The sequence below is a fragment of the Sinohyriopsis cumingii genome, chromosome 11 (assembly GCF_028554795.1).
Source record: "Sinohyriopsis cumingii isolate HCF-2022 chromosome 11, ASM2855479v2, whole genome shotgun sequence".
NCBI classification, from domain to species: domain Eukaryota; kingdom Metazoa; phylum Mollusca; class Bivalvia; order Unionida; family Unionidae; genus Sinohyriopsis; species Sinohyriopsis cumingii.
Genome location: NC_142971.1, coordinates 87,851,514 through 87,877,623, shown reverse-complemented (window position 1 = coordinate 87,877,623; position 26,110 = coordinate 87,851,514). Strand labels below are relative to the sequence as shown.

The window sequence follows — 26,110 nt, the reverse complement described above, 5'->3', positions numbered from 1 at the left end:
GCCAACTCAATCTGGTCAGATGTATATCTGCAGCACAACAGATCTCCCATCTTCTGACATCTAGACCAATTGAGAGCTTCTTAAGATGTGGCCTGATGACCTCCGCTGGATTTGCAGGGGGAATTTGTTCCCTTTTGAACCATCGCCCAAACAAATGGAGTCTCTTCCAGTATGGTTACCTAGAAGCTGTCTCAATAATTTAAAGGACTGGAGATGATATCTGTGGGGTAAGAGGATGCACCTCCTTCCACCTCTTACCTATTCTCCTAAGGTATTATGATTGCGTAACATATTTGAAGAAGAAACAAATCTGTTTCTTTGAAAATACTTACTCAATCATAATACGCATACACCCTCCCCACAGTTACATCCATAGGGAGCATGCCCTATGCTCCAGTAATAACTGGGATATTTTTATACTGTGCTGCCAAGTCTTATAAATAAGAGGAGATCACTCTGCCTGACAACTTTGAGCTCCTTTTAGGTAAAAGTAGTATCTGTTAGGGCTGGATTTGTGAGGTAGTGGTAGTTCTTCTATGATTAGATAAATATTCTCAAAGAAACATATTTTACAAGAAAAAAATTAGTTTCCATGATATGTCGAGCAAATGTTTTTTCATCATCATGACAGTAGCCCAAAGTGATAAAGAGTAAACTAAAGCTTTTGGATGGCATATGTTAGGGTGTTGGCTTGACTCTGGAATTAAGTGATCTAGAAATTGTTCCGGACAGTTTGTTGGCAATAATTTACTTATGTGGTGGTGTAATGCATGGCATTATAATGGATGTACACTGTAAATATATATCTTTTTTGAAGTGAACATGAAATTTTATGAAACATTCAACCTCGTATTGACCAACTCACAATAGAAGTCATTATAGGTTATTTTACTGGTACATCAAAGTTTATCTTGATCTCAAGTATAATTATTTTATTATTGTTCATCAGGAGATACTTCATTAATTGTTGAATGGAAGATCAAGCATTAGAGATGTCTGATTAAGCTGACAATGGTCAGTCTCACAATCCTCTACAATTGATATCTAAAACTGTCTATGGTAATAAAATCCCATTCAGTTGATGTCTAAAACTGTCTATGGTCTTAAAATCCTCTACAGTTGATATCTAAAACTGTTTGTGGTCATACAAACCTGTATTACAGTTGATGTCTAAAACTGTTTTTTGGTCACACAATCCTGTACAATTGATGTCTAAAACTATCTATGATCATGCAATCCTGTACAATTGATGTCTGAATCTGTCTATGGTCATACAATCCCATATAATTGATATATAAAGCTGTCTGTGGTCATAAAATCTTCTACTATTGATGTCTAAAACTGTCTTTGGTCATGCAATCCTGTACAATTGATGTCTAAAACTGTCTTTGGTCATGCAGTCCTGTACAGTTGATACATAAATCTGTCTTTGGTCATGCAATCTTCTACTATTGATGTCTAAAACTGTCTGTGGTCATGCAGTCTTCTACTATTGATGTCTAAAACTGTCTATAATCATGCAATTCTGTACAGTTGATGTTTGAAACTGTTTATGGTCACACAATCCTGTACAAATGGTATATAATACAGTCTATGGTCATACAATCCTGTACAGTTGGTGTCAAAAACTATTTGTGGTCACATAATCCTGTACAATTGATATATAATACAGTCTATGGTCATACAATCCTGTACAATTGATGTCTAAAACTGTTTATGGTCATGCAGTCCTGTACAGTTGATACATAAAACTGTCTTTGGTCATGCATTCTTCTATTATTGATGTCTAAAACTCTGTGGTCATGCAATCCTGTACAATTGATGTCTGAATCTGTCTATGGTCATACAGTCCCATAAAATTGATATATAAAGCTGTCTGTGGTCATAAAATCTTCTACTACTGATGTCTAAAACTGTCTTTGGTCATGCAATCTTCTACTATTGATGTCTAAAACTGTCTGTGGTCATGCAATCCTGTATAATTGATGTCTCAAACTGTTTATGGTCATGCAATCCTGTACAATTGATGTCAAAAACTGTCTATGATCACGCAATTCTGTACAGTTGATGTCTGAAACTGTTTATGGTCACACAATCCTGTACAATTGATATATAATACAGTCCATGGTCAGACAATCCTGTACATTTGATGTCAAAAACTATTTTGTGGTTATACAATCCTGTACAGTTGATGTATAAAACTGTCTGTGGTCATCCTGTACAATTGATGTCTGAAACTGTCTATGGTCATATAATCCTGTACAGTTGATGTCTAAAACTGTCTGTGGTCATATAATCCTGTACAGTTGATGTCTAAAACTGTCTGTGGTCATGCAATCCTGTACAGTTGATATATAAAACTGTCTATGGTCATACAATCTTGTACAATTGATGCATAAAACTGTCTATGGTCATATAATCCTGTACAGTTGATGTCTAAAGCTGTCTGGTCATGCAATCCTGTACTATTGATGTCATAAACTGTATGGTCGAACAATCCTGTACAATTGATATATAAAAATGTTTGCGGTCATACAATCCTGTACTATTGATGTCTAAAACTGTCTTTGGTCATGCAATCCTGTACTATTGATATGTAATTGTTTTCTGTGGTCATATAGTCCTGTATTATTGATATATAAAGCTGGTGCTAAAGTCCTGTACTATTGATATTGAAAGTTATGGTCATACAGTCCTGGATATCTTAAACTGTTTGTGGTCATGCAATCCTGTACATTTGATCACTAAAACTGTTTATGGTCGTACAGTCCTGTACTTTTGATGTCTAAAACTCTGTGGTCATGCAATCCTAAACTGATATCTAAAACCAGGGGTCTCAAACTGAAACCACTTTGAGGGCCGCATGAGGGCATTTTCGATGGCCCAAGGGCTCCAATACCTTTGTTATCTCTTATGACACCTTGTGATGCCAATCATTTTGCGGGACCACGGGTTCGGTGTTTGAGACCCCAGTCTAAAATTCTCTCTATTCGTGCAATCTGTATGTTGGTATCTAATTCTGTCTATGGTCATAGATTCCTGTACTGTTGAAATATAAAACTGTCTATGATCATGCAATCCTGTAATATTGATATCTAAAACTGTCTGTGGTTATACAGTCCTGTACTATGGATATCTAAAACTATCTATGGTTATACAGTCCTCAACTATTGATATATAAAACTGTCTGTGCTCATACAGTCCTGTACTATTGATATCTAAAACTGTCCATGGTTATGAAGTCCTGTACTGTTGATATCTAAAACTATTTACGGTTATACAGTCCTGTATTATTGATATCTAAAATTACCTGTGGTCATACTGTACTGTACTATGATATCTAAAACTGTGGTCATAAAATACTGTACTATAGATAACATACACTGTTGATGGTCAAATAAGCCTGTACTATTGATGCCTGATTCATTGTCTATGTTTATACAATCCTGTGCTATTTCAGAGTGATATATGGTCCCTGGGAGTCATTGTATTTGAGATGTCTACCCTGGAGAGGCCCTTTGAGGCAATGTTGATTCATCAGCTTGTCTTCAAAATTGTCCATGGTTCTGTGAGTCCCAATGTTTCTTTCTCTCTCCTTTTCTCACTCTTCTTCAAAGTATACATGCAGTTTGGACTCATACATTCAATATTGTACAGAAAACATAAGTTCTGTTGTTTGCATGTGATGCCATCATTGTTTACCAAGGAAAATACTTCCTCATTGCACACAAAGTATAAGATTTTACAGACATGCCAATATTACTTGAATAAAGGCTACAACTTCAAAATTGGAGCTAAATTCTTTTAATTTAATACATTTTTATGTTATCGAAGTTCAAATTTACTATACATTCTCACACTGAAGTTTAGCATGGCTTGTGGGATCACTTGTCAGTTCTTGGTTATCTCAAGCTTACCTGTTGTTATGTAATATTGTACAGGCCTTAGCTATGGCCCTGCTATTATGTAATATTGTACGGGCCTTAGCTATGGCCCTGCTATTATGTAATATTGTACAATCCCATATGTCAGGCCTTAGCTAGTGGCCCTGCTGTTATGTAATATTGTACAATCCCACATGCCAGGCCTTAGCTAGTGGCCCTGCTATTGTGTAATATTGTACAATCACATATGCCAGGCCTTAGCTAGTGGTCCTGCTATTATGTAATATTGTACAATCCCATATGACAGGCCTTAGCTAGTGGCCCTGCTATTATGTAATATTGTACAATCCCACATGCCAGGCCTTAGCTAGTGGCCCTGCTATTGTGTAGTATTGTACAATCCCATATGCCAGGCCTTAGCTAGTGGCCCTGCTATTGATCATAAGTGATGAGAAAAGTAGGTGATAAGTAATGTTGATTTATAACATAGTGGAACTTTGAATTTATTTAAGATTTTCACCAAATGCTTAATTTCACTGATAGCAATAGTTTTCATGTGTAAATGTATACATTTTTACAATAATATCTATATCAGTTTTAACATTCATCTTTTTTCATAATTGATTTACAGAATTTAATGCTTTTTATGATTTTCTCCTATGCTGCAACAAAGTGTCTTTTGTGAAAAATTTCAGTCTCCATTTTTCTGAAAAATTGATTTGCTTCCATTGTCTATCATATTAGATCCCAGCAACAAAATTTAATTTGTTAACAAGGAAAAAATAAATCTGGGACATGGAAGAAAATCACAGCCCTCCCCTATCCTTTCTCTATGCCCTCCCCTTTCCAAAACTAAAATGCTTCATGCCTACATTTTTTTTTATATCCAGCTTCCCAAAATGCCAGTTGGATATTCCAAAGGTTTGGTGGACCTAATCACAGCGATGTTGAGCAAGGACCCTGTGATGCGACCAACCGCAGCTGAAATTGTCAATCATGCCATTTTTAAAGACCTGAAATTCGCTAGAGTAAGTGGTGTCAGATCAATATCGATGATATCTTTTTCAGATGCTGTGAAAATGTCAGACTGTGACTAGTGTTATCTGTTCAACACATAAGTTTACTCTCAGTTAATGGGACTTTTTTGAAAAGTTAGCAATAAAAATTGTCCTAGACAAACTTTTGTTGTTGGCACTTTCCTATTTGATTACAAATGAAAAAACTTACTGCCAAATACTGTACAAAAGCCAGTACTCACAGAAACTATTACCGAGGTACAGGCCATTGGTAAGTGGCTTTTAAAAAATTACTTACTCAGACACCAGTTCCACTTGTTCCCAAAGTGTCCATTCCCATTCCTTTAGCATGTACTCTGGAACTTGTCTGACCATCTACATGAACGTTTCAGAAATCTTCACATGATATTCAAATGAGCCATGGTTAAAATACATTATTTGTTTTCAATCAAACTCTGTGACCTTAGAATCCCTCCCTGAAAAACAAAAACAAATCATTCTGTCTGCCAGCGTGTGTGTGTGTGTGTGTGTATATATATATATATATATATATATATATATATATATATAGTATGTTCACTGTATCAATGATATACCATGAGAAGTATAAATATTTCATTAAAAGGAAACAAGCCTTGTCTATCTAGTTTCCTTTTTCATGAAAAATTTATACAAGTGGTATATCATTGATACAGCATACATACTATACATATATTTTATTTATATCACATACAAATTCAGATATTTGCCCTTTGAACAGAGTTAAGATTTACTACAGGCAGCTGTGTATTGACTAAGTGAATGAACTCCTCACATCACCCGAGTGTGTCCACTACAAAATGTCATTCTATGCCTTTTGTGGCTATTCACAATCACCATTGCATATTGATAAGTTGATTGTTTTCTTTTTTTAGTTTCAATTTTTTTGACATTGTTTAAATCAATATAATACACACTTGTGATTTAAACATGAAACATGGTTTTAATGATGACAGTAGAGCACTACAAATACTTGGTTAGCTATGCCATTGACATGAATGCTTAGCCATCATGTACTGGCGCATGGAAATTATTATGAAATAGAAACTAAGTGAAATGGCAAGCCAAGAAGAGATAATTCAAATATTTTAATGTATTTACAGTTGATCTAAGTCATTATTCTGCTTTAGTAACAGTACCACTGACCATAAAACTCTCTCTCTCTCGTTGGTTTGACATTAAAACTCTCTCGCTCTCTTTCTCTGTGTTCAGTGTGACTTTAAAACTATTTCTCTCTCTCTCTCTCTCTCTGGTCGGTTTGACTTTCAAACTCTCTCTCTCTCATCCTTTGGTCAGTTTGACTTAATGTTTATCATCATTCATAAGTCCAGAGACATCATCAGATGACACAAACAAAAATCCTCTATGCTTGTCATTTCATTGATTTTAGCTCGTATCTTGCTACGATGGTCCAGAGAGAGAGGGAGACAGAGAGAGAGAGAGAATGGCCTTTGGAAATTTTCAAATTTGATTAATAATAATCGATTTTTAGAACACTATAATATGTTTAAGAAACAACAACAATAAGAAAACATTAAATACATCACAGTATATGTACTACATAACTGAGAAATTTACCATATAATGTCAACATGGTTTGCAACTTTGTGTCAATGATAAACACTGTTGATAAATCCCAAAGAAAGTGCACACATATCATTATGACAAACCAAATTCTTGTAGGTTACCAATGGTGTAATTTCTATTTTAAGGTTTTAATCCAGCCCAAATTCCTTTCCTCTATCACTTCACATTTCTGCATAGTTGTCCATTATGCATGCTAGGGGAGGGGGGAACAGAAAGCAGAAAGGATTGCAAAGTAAATGTGTACTATATTAAATTCATTTAGAAAATGGGGATTATTAATACTTTTTATCGTTATTTTCATATGTCACTACTAATTAATGTGTTGAAATTCATCATTGATCTAGAGTCAACTGCGGACAGTCACGAAAATGTTTATATGTGCGTATTATTGTGCGATGGGTGGATCACAATTTGATATACCAATAGTATTGGTATGTCAAATTGCTTTATACCAACACATTTCAAAAGCCATGTTTTTATGTATGTGATATATATATATATATATATATATATATATATATATATATATATATATATATATATATATATATATATAACAGATGAAGGGAACCAACTCTTATATGTTAACTTCCCTTCGGAGAGAGAGAGAGAGAGATAGATAGATATGTAGTAAAACCTGACCTGAGTGACCACTGCAGTAAGTAACCTCTTGTCATTTATGACAATAATCATAATGCATAGATCAATTTTACTATATAAACATACTTCCATGAGCAAGCACCTGCGGAACACAACCAGTGACTATGTTTTTAGACAAAATATGCATTTGAAACTTATGAATAACCACATCACAAAAACATACACAAAACCCAGTGACCTTGATTTAATATTTGGTCACTTTGGAGGGTATGCTGGCAAAGAGCATATTGTTCTAAACAACACTCTATGAAGGAACATATCACAAAAAATTGAGATAAATACCACTAATCTTTATTTAATACTTGCTAACCATGACCACTGAAAAGTAAAGACTGTTTTCAAAATATGTGAGTCTGGATAACAATTTGCTATATTATAAATGATTTGTACCTAGTGCCATTTGCTATAATATCTGTATTGCTGTACGCTATATAAATGATATACCACAAGATGTATAAATTTGTCATTAAAAGGAAATTTTCCATTTAATGAAAAATTTATACAGTGAGTGGTATATCATTGATACAGCATACACTCTATATATATATTTTATTTATATCACATACAAATACACATATTTGCACTTCAAATGGAGTTATGATATGCTCTGGGTAACTTTGTATTGACCGAGTGAATGAACTTTTTCTCACACCCCTGCGAGTTTGTCCGCTACAAAATGTAGTTCTATGATTTTTCTTGTTCTTCACAATTACATATCAAATTGATAAGTTGATTGTTTTCTTCTTTTTTTTGAGTTACTATTTTTATTCAGATTTATTAAATCAATATAAGATAAAAGACACACTCATGATTTAAACATGAAATATGGTTTTTATGAAGAAAGTAGTGCACTACAAACATGGTTAGCTTCTTGTACACTGAACCTGAATTGTCAGGCATTCACATACTAGCAAATGGAAATTAGCGTGGAATAGAAACTAAGCGAAATGATGAACCAACAAGAAGTAATTAAAATATTTTAATATATTGATAGTTCATCTAAGTCATTATTCTGCTTTAATTAATATTTCTAAAATTAGATCAATAGTGCAGATTTAGCATTTGGTTGTTTTTTCATTTTTCAAGTCCTAGGCATTTATTAAAGGCTATGTCATAGAAATAATAACAATAAAAGTGTGTGGACTGGTCGGCCTGGTATCTCTCTCTCTCTGGTGTCACTAGGGTTGGTATCACCCAGTGTGGTAACTCGTGTCACCCCATGGACCTCCTTCCTGCACAAAAATTCAAAAATGTATAGACTTATTTTGGTGTCACCCTATGATGGTGTCACCCAGTGTGGTCCACACCCTCCTAGTGACACCACTGCTCTCTCTCTCTCTCTCTGTCTGCTTTGGATAGTATTGGTATATCAATTTGCTTTATACCGACACTTTAAATGCCATGTTATTTTTAATGTATGTGGTATAAATAAATAAATAAATAAATAAATATATATATATATATATATATATATATATATATATATATATATATATATATACACACACACACACACACAGGTAAAACCCGTTATACAGTAATTCGTTATAACACATTCTCCTTATAATGCAACGGCAGCATGGCTCCATTTTTTAAGTTAAGGTGACCTCTCTTTTTAACATCCTAAATACGTGCTCTCAGAAAAGCTGATTATTTGTATCCCTAGCTGATTTTGTATCCCAGCAATGCGTTTAATAATGCCTTAACTTCACTGTGCACCATTTCCGCCATATTAGCATGTATGCAATTCAAAACTGAAGTATATCTGATGAAACTCTGTGAACAAAACAAACAATATATGATCAAGAGGTTAGTTAAAACTGATGACATTGAAATTTCAATGCACATTTTCTATGGAGAAGCTTTTCAAAAATTTGTTAACATGATCCCACTTATATCGCGTTATAACAGGTCTTACCTGTATATATATATATATATATATATATATATATATATATATATATATATATATATATATATATATATATTTTGTTTCATTGTTTATTGTCTTGTCAGGCAAATTAGATCAATAGTGCAGATTTAGCATTTGGTTGTTTTTTCATTTTTCAAGTCCTAGGCATTTATTAAAGGCTATGTCATAGAAATAATAACAATAAAAGTGTGTGTGTGATTTGGATTTTAAAAAAATTTAGTTATATCGATACGATGTCTGCAGTATGGCAGTTTATAGTGTGTCTAGCACAGGGGCATCGTGCCTCAGACATGTAGCATAACTACCCACCTAGTCACATTATTCTGACATCAGGCCGACCAGTCCTAACGATAAACTCTTAATGCTGAACGCCTAGCGAGGCAGCTGCTAGTACCATTTTTATAAGTCTTTGGTATGATTCGGCTGGGGTTTGAATCCACAACTTCCCGCATCTGAGGCAGACACTCTAACCACTAGGCTATCAAAGTGATAATAACAATAATAATAATACTTTATTTACAAGTGGTGACTCATTTACTCAAGGACTATTCTCCCTTGAGGCCTTCTTAAGAAGAGTACAATAATGTGCCTTACATTAAAGATAACAGTAATTACTGCTCTTGTTAATGCGTTCAGTATTAAAATTCTAAATTCCATCATAATCTATTTGAAACATACAGAGTGATATCTCTTCTTAAATACTGTTATATTTTCAGTAGATTTTACATGTAGTGGAAACTTTTTCCACAGAACAGTACCAGAGTATCGGAAGCGTTTTTAAAATTGCTCTGTTCTTGGTTTTGATGCTTGATGGTTTCTGTGTGACGTTGATCTCAACTGGTAGTGTTGACAAAGGCCTGAATAAGTACTGAATATAATCTGGTGCATTTCCATGTAGATATTTATATACAAGAAAATCTATCCTTTCATATATTGTGAACCATTTTTGTTCTGTAAACAATGCTCTTAACGGATTATCATAGCTGCATTTAAAATACCGTATATACTCGTGGATAAGCTGAATAAATTAGGAAAAATTAAAGGCCTCAAAGAAGGGGGGGGTCGGCTTATCTGTGGGCCAATGTCTAAACTTGACAGTTTTTACTTAAAGGTCTTTTTGTTGACTACTGTCATGGCTGTAAATCTTGAGACATGAAACAATAATTTTTTTCATGTCCTAAGACATAGGCATGTAAAGAAAAATAACTTTCAGTGACCCGACAATTATTAAACTGTTATAAAGTACTATGATTGATTTTGTTATTATTTTGCATGTGCATATTTTCTAATTTCTCCAACATGAAGTTAAATAAAGGTAAACACAGACTTCATAATTCGTGTGCCAGTTGAGTTTAGGGAGACCATGCTAAACTATAATGTAAAGTACTTACACTGTAGTGCAAAGCGTGCATAGCGTCACTTAAATCCTTACTTATTCCCAAACTTATTTTATGCAGATTTTGCTTTATTCATTGTTTCGACCAAATTGCTTTCTTCCAGATAACATTTCAGCTAGTCCTTAATAACTGTTTCATTTACATTAAATCACGCGCTCACAAGTTACTCAAATCAAGGTAATATTTTTAAAAGGTACGCACATTTAATTGTACAAGGCACATAACCATCATAATTTACATGTTCATGAAGAGTGGTAAAAATAAAGTCAAAATTTCTCATATAGATCAACTAAGATCAACATCAATTTTAGTTTTTTATTTAAGCTGAACATACATCGTAACATTCCACACAATGGAAAGCTTGATGTTTTGGCGTCTCGTATATTGATAGTCGTGAATTTGTCTTTTGTTTTGCGACAGCAGTACAGGCCAGTTAATCATTAAAATCCTGAAACTGGCTTGTGATAAGAGGGAATTTTGACCGGTAACTATACAAGGACATTGATGTGTAATTGCCTTTTATTCCATAATATTAGCATGATTATTATAGTTTTGTAAAACGGGGTGTAAGGCATACTTATGAACTTTTCAAAAGCCAAGTAAGGAGACTGAATAAAAAAAAAATAGAGATTAGGACCTAAAATCAGGAGGTTTTTCGTGGCATTTTTAAGGCCTTGTTTTCAACAAATATTGATCGATCTTCCTGGTCTAATATGCATGAAATTCACAAAAAGACTCACTGTTTCTCCCTGTCATGCCCTATTTTACCCCAAAACGTGCCCTATTTTCATATTCTGGTCAGCTGTGGTCAAACTGCACAATAGCTAAAGATTAGTCTTAACACATTATCCCCTAGTGACGAGTTAACATGGCAGGAGGTAGTAGCCTACTGCAGAGCTCTGTAGCGTCGTGGTCATGCATGATACACTAAGGTGGGTGGTATTATAGAAAGGTAGAAAGATGTAGCTCTACAATGATACCAAATAATCTGGAATATCTAGTTGCACTACAAAATACAGATAAAAAAACTAATTTGTTGGACCTGACTTTTTTATACCCAAAATTTGCCCATGGTCGGAATCCGATTTTGTGTTTGGATTTTAGACGTTTTGGTCTCAAATCTAAGGCAAACTGGTATGAACTGCAAACAGACAGATGAGCCTTTGCAAAAAGTAGGATAAGATGGGCATTTGGAATAAAGAGTGGTCTCGATACAAAAGTAATGGCTCTGTTTAGCAAAAAAAAAAAAAAAAGACCTCCAACTTTTATTCTTCTGCTCATGTGTGAGTCAAATAGCCAATGAAAAATGATGTTTCTAACACAACTAGGCAATATGTTATTGAAAGATAACTGGGGATTTGGTGTTTTTGGATTTATTCAGAAATAGCTTTCAAAATGTGTTTCCTACTTGATTTTCAGGCAAAAATGACAAAAACCTCCAGGGCTTAATGTGTTAAATAAACAAGCAAGAAAGCCAATGTGACTAATTAAAAGTTAATCCTATTCATGTAATAATTTTGTGAAAACGACTGGCCCTCCATGGTAATTCAAAGAAACCATGTTCTACACTACTGTGTGTTATGCAAGCACCAGCAACTGACTGGCAAATAAAGGATTCACAATCTTGTTGAACATAGGTACCAAAATAGCCAGCCTCATGGTACCGTACATGTGGCAACTATTTTTCCCTCTTTGTATATCTGACCTTATTCCCTTATTGTCAACTCATAAAGCATTTAGTATTGTTTATTATAAAACATGTATTCTAAATTAGTTTTTTGAGGACACATTTGCTCCGTGGTATGTATTTTCATTCCTTCTTTTAATTTAATGATGGTAATTAACATTGGTATATACTGTATAAAAATGCCAGGTGTTCACTCGTATAAGTATCTTTTGTGGGAATGGCGCTATAGCATATAGAGTTACAGCATTCGTAGTGATCATTCTTGGGATTGAAATTATATGTGGATGATTTTACTGTTGTGGTTTACTTTTTTGTTCTGGTTTATATTTTTATATTTATTATTGTAGAGGTAAAAAAAAAATCATTAATTTACATGAATAATGTTCAAACTTTATATTATATTTAGTGAAGAAGCGAATTCTTTATAGTAAAGTAATTATTTCATCACAACAATAATTCACAGGTGATACAACAGAACATGTAGGACTTTTCTTGTCTAGAAGAAATGAAAATCAAAAACAATGTAATAATCAGGGGTTCTCTGCAAAAATTAGAAGATATTATGAAATCGGGAGGTAGGTGTGGAGCGACCACAAAAATCAGGAGTTTCTTTTACCCTCTATGCATGAAAGTTGACAGGTATGGTGTAAGGTCGCTTACATCAAAGCAAACTTCACCTCAGCTTTTACGGTATTAGCGTCGAACCGTATTGTTTGTTCACTGTGTTGTAATACTGGGATTACATTTTAATGAGCTAGATATTTACAATTTCAAAGTAAAGTAAAAACATTATTACCGGTACACTGATATAAAATGTCCAATACAATAATGCATAAACAAACAATAATCGATTCAAAAGGGAGAGGTAGTGTTACAGCAACTCACGATTGCTAAATTCTTGTCATCGTTTGATCAAATTATACACAAATCTAAATTAGACAGAAACAATAAGAAAACAGAAAATTAAATAAATTAATTTTCAAACAAGTTTATGCCATTTCTTTTTATCATGGCAAGCTGAGATTTGGCACAGTTTCACCATACAGTTGAACAGTATTGGAGTAATATATGTTCCAAAGATTTGAAATTATACATAATATTATAAAATGTATCAATGACCCACTTTAACGACAGACTCTTATCTGGCCACCATAAAACACCATAAATCAGTTAACAAGATTCAAATTCTATTGATTGCTGCTGGAATAAAAATGAATTCATGACAATCAGCATTACATGTAACACCTGCATTTTTTTATATAGCTTGGAAATCAGCATTATATGTAACACCAGCATTTGCTTGTATAGTTTGGTAACCAGCATTTACCTCTAATACCTGCATTTTTTTGTATAGCTTGGTAATCAGCATTACCTCTAATACCTGCATTTTCTTGTATAGTTTGGTAATCAGCATTACCTCTAATACCTGCATTTTTTTGCATAGTTTGGTAATCAGCATTACCTCTAATACCTGCATTTTCTTGCATAGTTTGGTAATCAGCATTACCTCTAATACCTGCATTTTCTTGCATAGTTTGGTAATCAGCATTACCTCTAATACCTGCATTTTCTTGTATAGTTTGGTAATCAGCATTACCTCTAATACCTGCATTTTCTTGCATAGTTTGGTAATCTAGATAAAATATCCTAGGTAGATTACTTGTGTTGCCCTTCATCGAGGATATTGGTACTTTTTTGTGTTGCCCTACATCAAGAATATTGGTAATTACTTGTGTTGCTCAACATCAAGAATATTGATAATTACTTGTGTAGCCCTACATCAAGAATATTGGTAATTATTTGTATTGCCCTACATCAAGAATATTGGTAATTATTTGTATAGCCCTACATCAGGAATATTGGTTATTACTTGTGTAACTTTCATCAAGAATATTGGTTATTACTTGTGTAACCCTACATCAAGAATATTGATAATTACTTGTGTTGCCCTACATCAAGAATATTGGTAAATTCATACTAGGTTCAAAGTAAACAAACTGAAGTTCATGCTTTACTTCCTGGTTTCAATTCATTTTTTTTTCTGCAGCCATCTCCTCAAAAAACCCCAACTAAAGATGGAGCCAAAGGTGCTGATAGAACCCTCTGGGGATCCATCATAATGGGGAAATCTGCTGCAAAGGCCTCAAAGTATGCAGATGATGATGCACTAGCAACTATATCAGCAGATAAATATAAAGGTGCTGTAAGTAACAAATCCAAGACCATAAAGAACACTTGCTGGAAGAAAACAGTAACGACATCTCAAGTTGAATTGAAATTTACAGAGGAAGATAAGGAGAGAACTCTAAAAGCCAATCAACAGACACAAGCCCAGGCCATGGATGTCCTGGCACTGGTTGTAAGAACCCTTACAGGAATCTTCCCCAAGGTTAGCCAATCAGTATTCAGTCAATCAATCAATCAGTCATTCAGTCAATCTTGAGGAGTGGTGACCAGTTTGCTTAAATAAATATACACCTACCTTTCAAACAAACCACACCTAGCCCCATGATGGAGACAAATTTATTGTAAAAATTATGCACAACTCTAATGAAAATAAAGTGAAAATGGTCAACATGCATATCTTCTGATGATAGTATCTGCTAAATTTCATAGCAATCCAGTGAGAGCTGCAAGACTACCATAGTATTTGTCAAGTTTCACAGTGATCCATTGAAAACTGCAAGACAATTTGCATTTGTAATATGTTGTCTTACCATTACATTGCTGTCTTACCATTACATTGAATTGTTTCAGAACAAAAAAAGACAATAATTCTGCAAAAAAATTGCAAGAATTCACTGACTTGTCAAGTGCACATATTCAGATGATGAGGCCAAATGAAATAATATGTATGGTTCTAGTTACATTGAAAAAAAATTATGGTAGGTAGGTAATGGTACAAACTTCTTTCAACTTTTTTTAAGAAAATAAGTGTCATGCATATCCTGAATTTAGACGAGGTTTTAGTTACATCCCTTTGCTAATTGTTTTTTGCCTGAAATTTCTTGTTTCTTTTAGCTCTTTTCTTATTTTCTTTTACTACTCCCCCTCCTCCCAAATATAGGGTTGACAGAGAAATAATATGGTCAGTTGGGTAACCAGAAACATGTTATTTGACCGGACAATATGTAAGACTTTTCATGGTGATCCCTTCAAAACTGAGACTAGCAATTTGTTGATATGCACATCTTGAGTCTATAATAAATACCAAGTTTCACAGCAATCCATCTGCATGACTGGTTGCATGCACAAGATTCTGTCATACACATTGCATTCAGCAGCCAGTTTAAAAGGGAAGTAACTCTTTAAAAAATTGCAGGAGCAAGATGATTTGCCCAGAAACTGCTTTCCTTGTTTAATGGATTCCCTAGTAGGTCTAAACAAATTAGGTTCAGTACTGAATTTAGTTACCCACAAATATTTCATAAGCAATACATTTTTTACACATTTAGTAAAGTATCCGAATTTGCCACAAAAAAAAATTCTTGTTGCAACAATTTTAGGTATATAATATGGACACTGAAAGTGGGCAAATTGTACAAGTGTAAACTTCCAGAAATGCTGCATCTATAGAGCAAATTATAATCGTATAAACTTCCAGATATGCTGCATTTATGAAGCAAATTATAATAGTATAAACTTCCAGATATGCTGCATTTATGGAGCAAATTATAATAGTATAAACTTCCAGATATGCTGCATTTATGGAGCAAATTATAATAGTATAAACTTCCAGATATGCTGCATTTATAGAGCAAATTATAATAGTATAAACTTCCGGATATGAAGCAAATTATAATAGTATAAACTTCCAGATATGAAGCAAATTATAATAGTATAAACTTCCAGATATGCTGCATTTATGGAGCAAATTATAATAGTATAAACTTCCAGATATGCTGCATCTATATAGCAAATTATAATAGTATAAACTTCCAGATATGCTGCATTTATGGAGCAAATTATAATAGTATAAACTTCCAGATATGCTGCATTTATAGAGCAAATTATAATAGTATAAACTTCTGGATATGAAGCAAATTATAATAGTATAAACTTCCAGATATGAAGCAAATTATAACAGTATAAACTTCCAGATATGCTGCATTTATGGAGCAAATTATAATAGTATAAACTTCCAGATATGCTGCATCTATATAGCAAATTATAATAGTATAAACTTCCAGATATGCTGCATCTATAGAGCAAATTATAATAGTATAAACTTCCAGATATGCTGCATCTATAGAGCAAATTATAACAGTATAAACTTCCAGATATGCTGCATTTATGGAGCAAATTATAATAGTATAAACTTCCAGATATGCTGCATTTATGGAGCAAATTATAATAGTATAAACTTCCAGATATGCTGCATTTATGGAGCAAATTATAATAGTATAAACTTCCAGATATGCTGCATTTATAGAGCAAATTATAATAGTATAAACTTCTGGATATGAAGCAAATTATAATAGTATAAACTTCCAGATATGAAGCAAATTATAATAGTATAAACTTCCAGATATGCTGCACTTATGGAGCAAATTATAATAGTATAAACTTCCGGATATGAAGCAAATTATAATAGTATAAACTTCCAGATATGCTGCACTTATGGAGCAAATTATAATAGTATAAACTTCCAAATATGATGCATTTATGGAGCAAATTATAATAGTATAAACTTCCAGATATGAAACAAATTATAATAGTATAAACTTTCAGATATGATGCATTTATGGAAATGTTATATATGATTTATAATACTGAAACATGTGTCATACCCTGCTTTGAATTAAGAAAAGAATTTATATGGAAATACAAATAAGAAACATGTAAAAAATGTATAGTGGAACATGTCTATTGAGGCCACTTCTACCAATAAAAATGGATCTTTCTGAATGGATGGTCTCTTCTTGCAAATCATCACTACAGTTGTTGTTGTTGTTGTTGTTGTAGGGTTTAACGCCATTTTTCAGCACAAGATAGGCTATACATGGCGGCCAGTATTAATGGTGGAGGAAGAACCCGGGAAAACCCCGGAAAGAACCACCGACCCTCGAGAAGCTACTGGCAAGCTTTCTCACATACCCACATTGGCCGAATCCGAGACTCGAACCTACGAAGACAGAGGTGAGGTGGCAGTGATCCGTAATGGAGAGCGCTTTAGACCACTCGGCCACTCGGGGCCCCTCATCACTACAGTAGAACCAGTCTTGAAAGACCAGTCCTTCTGCCAAAAACTAATGGTATTTTGAGGCAGGTGGTCTCTCATGACAGGTCATAAAGTTATATTATCCAAAAAAAAGCAATGGACAACCCGGTCTTAAAGACAGGTGGTCTCTCATAGCAGTGGCCTCTCAAGACAGGTTTAACTAGATGATCAATAGATCAATTGATCAATAGATAGATAGAACAGACAGACAGACAGATAGATAAATAGATAGATAGACAAAAAATCTGATCATTTCATCAGATGGGGCCTGCCAAAAATATTGGGCCTTTCACTAGTCAGGTTTTCTATTATGCATTAAGAAAATATTATCAAAGTTGGTCTACTATAGGAAGTTTTCATAAATCTACCCCAAAACAATTATTGCTTTATAATGCCTTAATTTTGGTACAGAAAAATTGTCTCTTGTTAAAATTGTGCAAATTGTAAGTACCTAAGAAAATGATATAATTTATACAAAAATTTATTATTGATAAACATAATAAAAATGTGTGTAAAATATTAAAGACTATATATATATATATATATATATATATATATATATATATATATATATATATATATATATATATATATATATATATATATATATATATATATATTGTTGTCATTGTAGGGAGACCCAGTTAGTCAACCTATGGAAGCAACTCGTAAGTATTTTCATTAGTACCTGTATAAAATGGGAACAATACTTTTGCCATGCCACTTCACAGGGTCACTGTGGTGATGTACTGGACACTAAAATACTTGGAATCTGGAGAGCTAAGTGGCAAAACAAATATCTTTATATTTCTGCAGTCCTTGGTTGAACTCCAGGTTCTGTCATATGCTGAGGTAAAGTAGGTTGTCCGTTCTGTGTCGGTTATTTCTTCAGTTTCTCTGGTTTCCTCAAATGACTAAATTATTTTGATAAGTGAGTTAGTGAAATAAAAGTGTTTAAACTTTTACCATTTACACCCTGAAATTAAATTAGTCATTAGTCATTATACATGAAACACACCTCGAAATAAAGGTCAAGTCTGCATTTTCAACAACTGTTACCTTTAGTACCACATGACAACTATCACTTTAGCATGGAGGGTGTGTGTGTTCATGTGTATTCATGTGTATGTGTGTGTGAGAGAGACATGACTACTGCCACTTTGGCCATATTTCCTGATTTTTTCTCTTTCTGAAGCAATAAAGAGAAGATGCAGGCAGATTAATGAATAATTCATTGTGGGAATACAGTCACTGTTTTCATTATAATTATTTTTTTTGACAATGTAAAATGTCAACAATTAGTAATTTTGTTAAATCTATACCCATGACTTTTGTGTGATTACATGTACATGAATTAGAGCCATGCCAGGTAACATTTCTGTCAAATACATGTACATGAATTAGAACTATGCCAGGTAACATTTCTGTCAAATACATACTACCTGCACATGTTCCAGGCTACCTTAACAGGAGAATAATTCTGTAATGTTTTTTTTATCTACTGCCTTTTCGTTCATATAGTCCTCTTTTTTTTATAAACTTGCCTGACCAATTGACCATGTGAATTAATGGTATGGTAGTGCATGTGTCCTTCATAATCTGTTATTCATCTATTAAAACATTTTGTTTTCAAATTTATACTGGTTGACCATTTTTGACCTACCACATTTATTATAGTAAACTACCCAGGGGAGTTTTAATTATCTAAAAGAATAATAGCTGATAGAATTGGAAATTGGAACAGCCTAAAAATTAATAACATTTTATGCTGTCTTTATCTCAAATATAACTGATGCAAATATATGTGTGAAAAGAGAACAAATAAAATATTTGATTTGTTCTCTTTTCACATATATATACAACAGTTATATTTGTTATGATTTTTTTTTGTTTTTATTTTATTTTTACAATGGAAATGCACAAGTTAAACTAATCTTGTCTTATCTGCATTTTGAGCTTTAATTTCCCTATGCATAAAGAAGAATGACATTAATTGGAGAACGGACATTAAGTAAATGAAATATGGTATCTTTTATCCAATCTTTTCAATGTATACAAATGATCTCAGCCAATCAGATGATGCTATTTTTACTGAAAGAAAGCTTAAGCTTTCAATTAAAAAAATTATTTTAACCAGTTTTCATCACAACTGACTGATAGCATCCCAGTTGATGTATGTACAAAGGTTACAGATCTGCATTCAATTATCATCAAAGTTGGCAAAATTTACAATGACTTTTGTTTAAAAAAGAAAAATAAATACTTTAATTCTGACAAATTTGACAAAATGCTTCCTGACATCAAAGCTTTGATATCACAAATGAGTCAAACATATTCTGAAAAATAGTAAGACTCTATAGGTGGAAAAGGTCAAACTTTTTTATAGCAAATTTGATTAAAGCATCCTGCCATGAAAGCCATTACTGTTGAATAATCATGACGATTGTTCTGCAAAGATGGATCTAAAAATATCAAAACCTTGAAATAACTTCTCAAAACTTGCTTTACCAAGTTTGCTTGTAAATAAAGTAATGTCTAATCCAATTTAAAAATATGGCAACTATGAATCAGATTGGTTTTTTTTATATACATCTTTCCTGCTCCCCTGATTGATACCAATGTTTTTCACTTTCAAAATGACCTTGACCTTGTATGATGGTGAAAGGACTGGAGTGGGTGCATGAATATTTGAAGTACTTCTGATTTTGGCTTTGGGACTTATAACCATAAAGAAAACTTGATTTTTCAAAAGATTTTGACCTTGTCAGAGGGTAAAAGGAAGGAAAAAACTGTATGGATATGAAACAGCAGAGCTTCCTGATTCTACAGTCCAAGTATAATAGCTGTCCCGTTCAGGGTATATGACCATATATAAAAGCTTTAACGAAAAATTGAACTGAAATTTTGACATAATCATGACCATCCCAGAGTATGAGAGAGAGAGACAGGCATACAGACAGGCAGGCAGACAGACAGAGAAGGGTTGCATAGATATGAAAGGCCAGAGCTCCCTGGTTCTAGATTCTAAGTATGATAACAACCCTTCCATGGTTTGACACTGAAAACCATACAGAAAAAAACTATCAACTTTTGTAAAATTTAAAAAAAATGTCATGATTTATACTTTTAACTTCCATTTTTAACTCTACAGACCAGAACTTATGTTACAGACACTCATATGTTGTCCATTGTCTTCTGCAGACGTCAGATATGGCCACCATGGCAGCCATTTTGGAAATCTTTTATCATTACTACTCCTAAGCACATATTGTCATGGGATTTTCACCAAAGACTTGTTGTTATGGCTTGTTGATCCTAAACAAAAATGGTACCATTCTGAAATCCAATATGGCTGCCATGCTGACTAGCTATCTGGTCTAGCTTGTCCTAAATGAAAATTGTGCCAGTCTTACATCCGGGGCCCCAAGTGGTCTAAAGCGCTCTCTGTCACGGATCACTGCCATGTCACCTCTGTCTGTGTAGGTTCGAGTCTCGGGCTCGGCCAATGTGGATATGTGAAAAAGCTTGCCGGTAGCTTCTCATGGGTCGGTGGTTCTTTCAGGGGTTTTCCCGGGTTCTTCCTCCACCATTAATACTGGCCGCCATGTATAGCCTATCTTGTGCTGAAAAATGGCGTTAAACCCTATTACAACAACAACAACCAATCTTACATCCAGTATGGTTGCCAGATACATATTTGCAACTCTCATCAGGTAAAAAAAAGAAATAATCTTTGATTGCTAGAAAATCTTTTTGACTCGTTTATTTGTTTATTCAAATTTTCATGGTTTTCAAATATTGTGCATTATTCATTGTTATCCCAAGGGTATCAGGATTTAGATTTCATAGTTTCCATATATAAATACTTTAAAAACATTTCTTTGTATTTACATATAATATAGAGACAGTGTCTGATGATGTTATTATTGGCTTAAGAATTGATGGCATCATTCCTTTCTCCCCTTCATCATGAAAGAAAATGTTTATTTTTGTACCTGAGATGTTAATGTATTAAGTTTCCCATTATTGCAAATTTGTAAAATCTGGTACCTTTACAAAAAGCAATAATCAGTTCCAGTATCTGTAGAGTTAAAACACCTTTCATTCAACTTGTATTACTTATAAACTCAAACAACAAATCAAGGGAGGTAACTTATCTGATATCTACTCTGGGGAATCTTGCAAGTCAACAGATACATGTACTTACAATTAGAGTTTTGCATCAGAGTTCCATTTTTTACCAAACTGTTCATTCATTTTCTTTTTACATGTGATAAAGCTTGCGACAGATTTTGGATCTATTTTTAAAATTACCTCTGAGCATTTTGTAGAATATAGTACAAAGAATGCTGGGATTTTTGTAGAAAGACAAAAAAAATGTAGGTTCTTTTTCTTAAATTTTAATTTGAATGTGTGAAAGGTATAATTAAGTCTGGGTAAGCTAAGTTTTCTGCCATTAATTATTTACAGGTCCACAGAAAAAGGAGGCCATGTTGCTAAGAAACATTGAACAGCTCCAGCAGTGAGTATTGAACTACATTTTAGTTCAGTGGGGAATTAATAAGGATACAAATCTTGAAATCAATAGTTTAAACAACTGAATTAAAAAATTGTATTTTGATTAGTATTTTACTGATGTAACAGTACAGTTTGTTTTATCCTGAATGTACACAAAATGATACATTTTATGGAATAAAAAAAGTTAACAAAAAATTAACTAAAGTTATTTTTTAGGGTAAAAGTTACATTAGATGTATGTAGCAACAGTAACTCGGCAGGTAGAGCATCAGACTTGCAATCCAAGGATATGGGTTCAATGCCTGCCTGGGTCAGCATGCTTTGTGCATTCTTGGACAGTGGCTTTCAATTCCTCCATATGGTAAAGCCAGTAATGTGTTGTAATTACTTTCAAAACCATCAACTATCAGTCCAACCCCAGTCATGAAATTTACATGGTTTTGCTTGCATTTCTTGAATGCATGTAAGTTAATGAAATCGCAATCCAAATTTGTCAATCAAAATCATCCATGGCTCATAACCACAACTTAAGATAGTAAACCTCGGGATATATGTCGCTAGTAACGTGTCATCAATATTCAAGTGTTATGAGTCTACTATCTTATAATAAGTAACAAAAAAGAGTCAAAACAACAAGCTTTGTAAAATTCAACAAATAATTTATTTTCCTTTAATACAAAGTAAAAATGAAGAAAAAAAAATTTGGTACTTCAAATTCAATCCTAAAATAATCCTAGAATTAAAGATACAAGTCCTTATAATAAATGAAGTAAATAGAAATCCAAATGAAATCCAACCCCTAAGATGTTGATGTGATTGTGGCAGCCTGTATCATGTTGTTGTACCAACAGACTATTGTTGAAATTCAGTAACATTTGTTATGAGCACTCTGTATTTCCAGAGAAAAAAAAATCAGTGAATTAAATAATTTGAAGAAATAAATTTCAGCCCAAATGAACTTTTGGACACAACAATAATACAAATTGTTTCTGCTAGATCTTACAGCATGAATAAATAATTTTTCAGGTGACAAAATAAAGTTCTCAACTTGACCTCAGGAAACAATTAGCATTTTCTAAAACTAACTACTATCTACTGGAAAATAACCTTGTAGAAACTTCTTAGTGTTTACAAAATAAAATGTTACTTATAACTAGAAAGTCTGTTACTAAAATTATAACATACAACCTGGACTATGTTAGGTACACTAAGAGAATCCCAGTAACCTAAACCCAGACCCAAATAAACATTTTTACTTTATTTAATAATGATCCTAATAATAAACCCATACACATGGAGAATATTTTAGCTATGCTGTTGTTGTTGTTTTAGGGTTTAATGCCATTTTTCAGCACAAGATAGACTATATATGGTGGCCAGTATCAGTGGTGGAGGAAGAACCCTGGAAAGAACCACTGACCCATGAGAAGCTACTGGCAAGCTTTCTCACATACCCACATTGTGAGAACCTGAGACTCGAACCCACACAGCCAGAGGTGAGATGACAATGATCCATAACAGTGAGCGGTTTAGACCACTCAACCACCCAGGGCCCCTTATTTCAGCTAATGTATTAGCTGTTTACAGAATTTTTAAAATCAATAATTTAGGTCAGGTGGAAAATAAACTTGATTTTGGACAAGATCTCATCACACATATGATGTTGCAATGCAATAGCATATAATACAATTTTAAAAACATTAAAAAAATAGCAAATAATGCAAATTAAATACACACAGCACAAGCTTATCTAACTTTTGGTAGGTTCCATCTTTCTTTTTTAAAATCAATTTTAAAAATATGTGGTAGACTGGTAGTGATATTCATTACTTCAGCTACTAAGCAGAGCAAAGTCTTGAGATGCATCAAAGACATACCAAAGTTATGCAGGAATCCACCTAGACACTGGCAGGAAAGTAGGCAGAATCCACCTGAAATACTATTTTCCAGCAGTAATGTAGGCATACATGGAAAATCTTTGAAACTCCCGCCAGGAAAACAGTTTTCTGCTTGGCCAAAATCCTGCCAGTGTAAGCAGAATACAGTTATTTTGGCACTTTTTTTGGGGTTGTGGCAGTAATATTGAACTTTAATGGAATTCAAGCTGGCATCTGAAACTTAGAATCAAATGATATACAGCAGAATTAGTTATAGTGGCTGGAGTATGAAACTTTGAAAATTTTCAAGCAAGTCATTTTGAAGCTAACAGATAGTGGACAACATTGATGAAATGTTCTTAAAAATAAAATGGAACATGAAAGCCCTGCCACTATACCTGAAATGACCTAAATTCAAAACTTAACCATGATATCACAAACAGATGTACAACCCGATAAATAAGGGTAACAATTTATGGCCAAGAAGTTACAGGTTTCTTTCACTGGCATTGAAAATTACCTTGTTAGTTGGAGAAGTGTTCTTTCCCTATCACTAAATTTGCCACATTAGAGTTTCCCTATCATTAATATTGCCACATTAGTTTCCTTATCACTAAAATTGCCGCATTAGAGTCTACCTATCATGTTGTTGTTGTTGTAGGGTTTAATGCCATTTTTCAGCACACGATAGGCTATACATGGCGGCCATGTATAGCCTATCGGCCAGTATCAATGGTGGAGGAAGAACCCGGGAAAACCCCGGAAAGAACCACTGACCCACAAGAAGCTACTGGCAAGCTTTCTCACATACACACATTAGCCATATCCGAGACTCAAACCCACACAGAGGTGAAATGGCAGTGATCCATAATGGGGAGCGCTTCAGACCGCTTGGCCTCTCAGGGCCCCTTTACCTATCATTAAAATTGCCGCATTAGAGTTTCCCTATCATTAAAATTGCCACATTAGAGTTTCCCTATCACTATAATTGCCACATTAGAGTTTCCCTATCATTAAATTTGCCACATTGGAATTTCCCTATCATTAATATTGCCACATTAGAGTTTCCCTATCATTAATATTGCCACATTAGAGTTTCCCTATCATTAAAATTGCCACATTAGAGTTTCCCTATCATTAAAATTGCCACATTAGAGTTTCCCTATCATTAAATTTGACGCGTTAGGAGGAATGTTAAAACTGTCAGTTGGATAGGTTGATTGACTGGTTGTAACAATAAAAAACCTGAGTAATCGTGGGAAATTTAAGTACATCAAAAATATCATCATTGGAATGTTTTAGTTTTTATTGCCACATATCTAAATGAGTTTCTCATTCAGCATTTCCAGTATAGCTCTATACTGTATTTAGAATGCAGTGGTCAGCTTGAACCCATACTGATAATACTCTGTCTTTATGAAACCATACATACTAGTAACCTACATTTTTAAAAATGGAGTTTTAAAAAAGGCTGTGTCCTGATTATAAATTCATTAGGCCAAGAAAATTAAGCATATGAAGAGGTGAAATTAGTTATCATGAACTAGTTACTGGAGTAAAGTTAAATAAATTAAGCAGCAGTCATGATAAAACAATATTTAACAAATTATATATGATCCATGACTATGCCTCAATTATAAAATTCATGACCATACCAGAATTATAAAATCTATGACTATGCCTGAATTAAAGATCCATGACTAAGTATGAATTATACAATCCATGACTGTACCTGAATTAAAGAGCCATAACTACACCTGAATTATAAGATCATGACTAAGTATGAATTATACAATCCATGACCATACCTGAATTAAAGATTCATGACTACACCTGAATTATAAGATCCGTGACTATACCTGAATTTTAAGATCCATGACTATACCTGAATTAAAATATCCATAGCCATACCTGATCCATGACCACACCTGAATTATAAGATCTGTGAACATACATCAATTATAAGATCCATGACTATACCTGAATTAAAACATCAATGGCCATACCTGATCCATGACCACACCTGAATTAAAACATTCATGACCAGACCTGAATTATAAGATCTGTGACCACATCTAAATTATAAGATTGGTGACCATACATGAGTTATAAGATCTGTGACCATACCTGAATTATAAGATCTGTGACCATACCTGAATTATAAGATCTGTGACCACACCTGAATTATAATATCTGTGACCATACCTGAATTATAACATCTGTGACCATACCTGAATTATAAGATCTGTGACCATACCTGAATTATAAGATCTGTGACAACACCTGAATTG

At 33.6% G+C, this 26,110-nt stretch overlaps 1 protein-coding gene across 2 annotated transcripts in view; it reads left to right on the top strand.

Moving 5' to 3' along the window:
* LOC149788928 (serine/threonine-protein kinase nekl-3-like) overlaps window positions 1-26,110 on the top strand; it is a 63,964-nt gene that overhangs the window by 30,819 nt on the left and 7,035 nt on the right. For both annotated transcript variants that reach the window (XM_089975066.1, XM_089975067.1), the window contains exons 5-9: window positions 3,461-3,568; window positions 4,775-4,912; window positions 14,251-14,592; window positions 18,059-18,092; window positions 21,895-21,946. In XM_089975066.1, coding sequence (XP_089831192.1) covers window positions 3,461-3,568; window positions 4,775-4,912; window positions 14,251-14,592; window positions 18,059-18,092; window positions 21,895-21,946 — 674 coding nt within the window. The remainder of the gene's footprint in view (window positions 1-3,460; window positions 3,569-4,774; window positions 4,913-14,250; window positions 14,593-18,058; window positions 18,093-21,894; window positions 21,947-26,110) is intronic.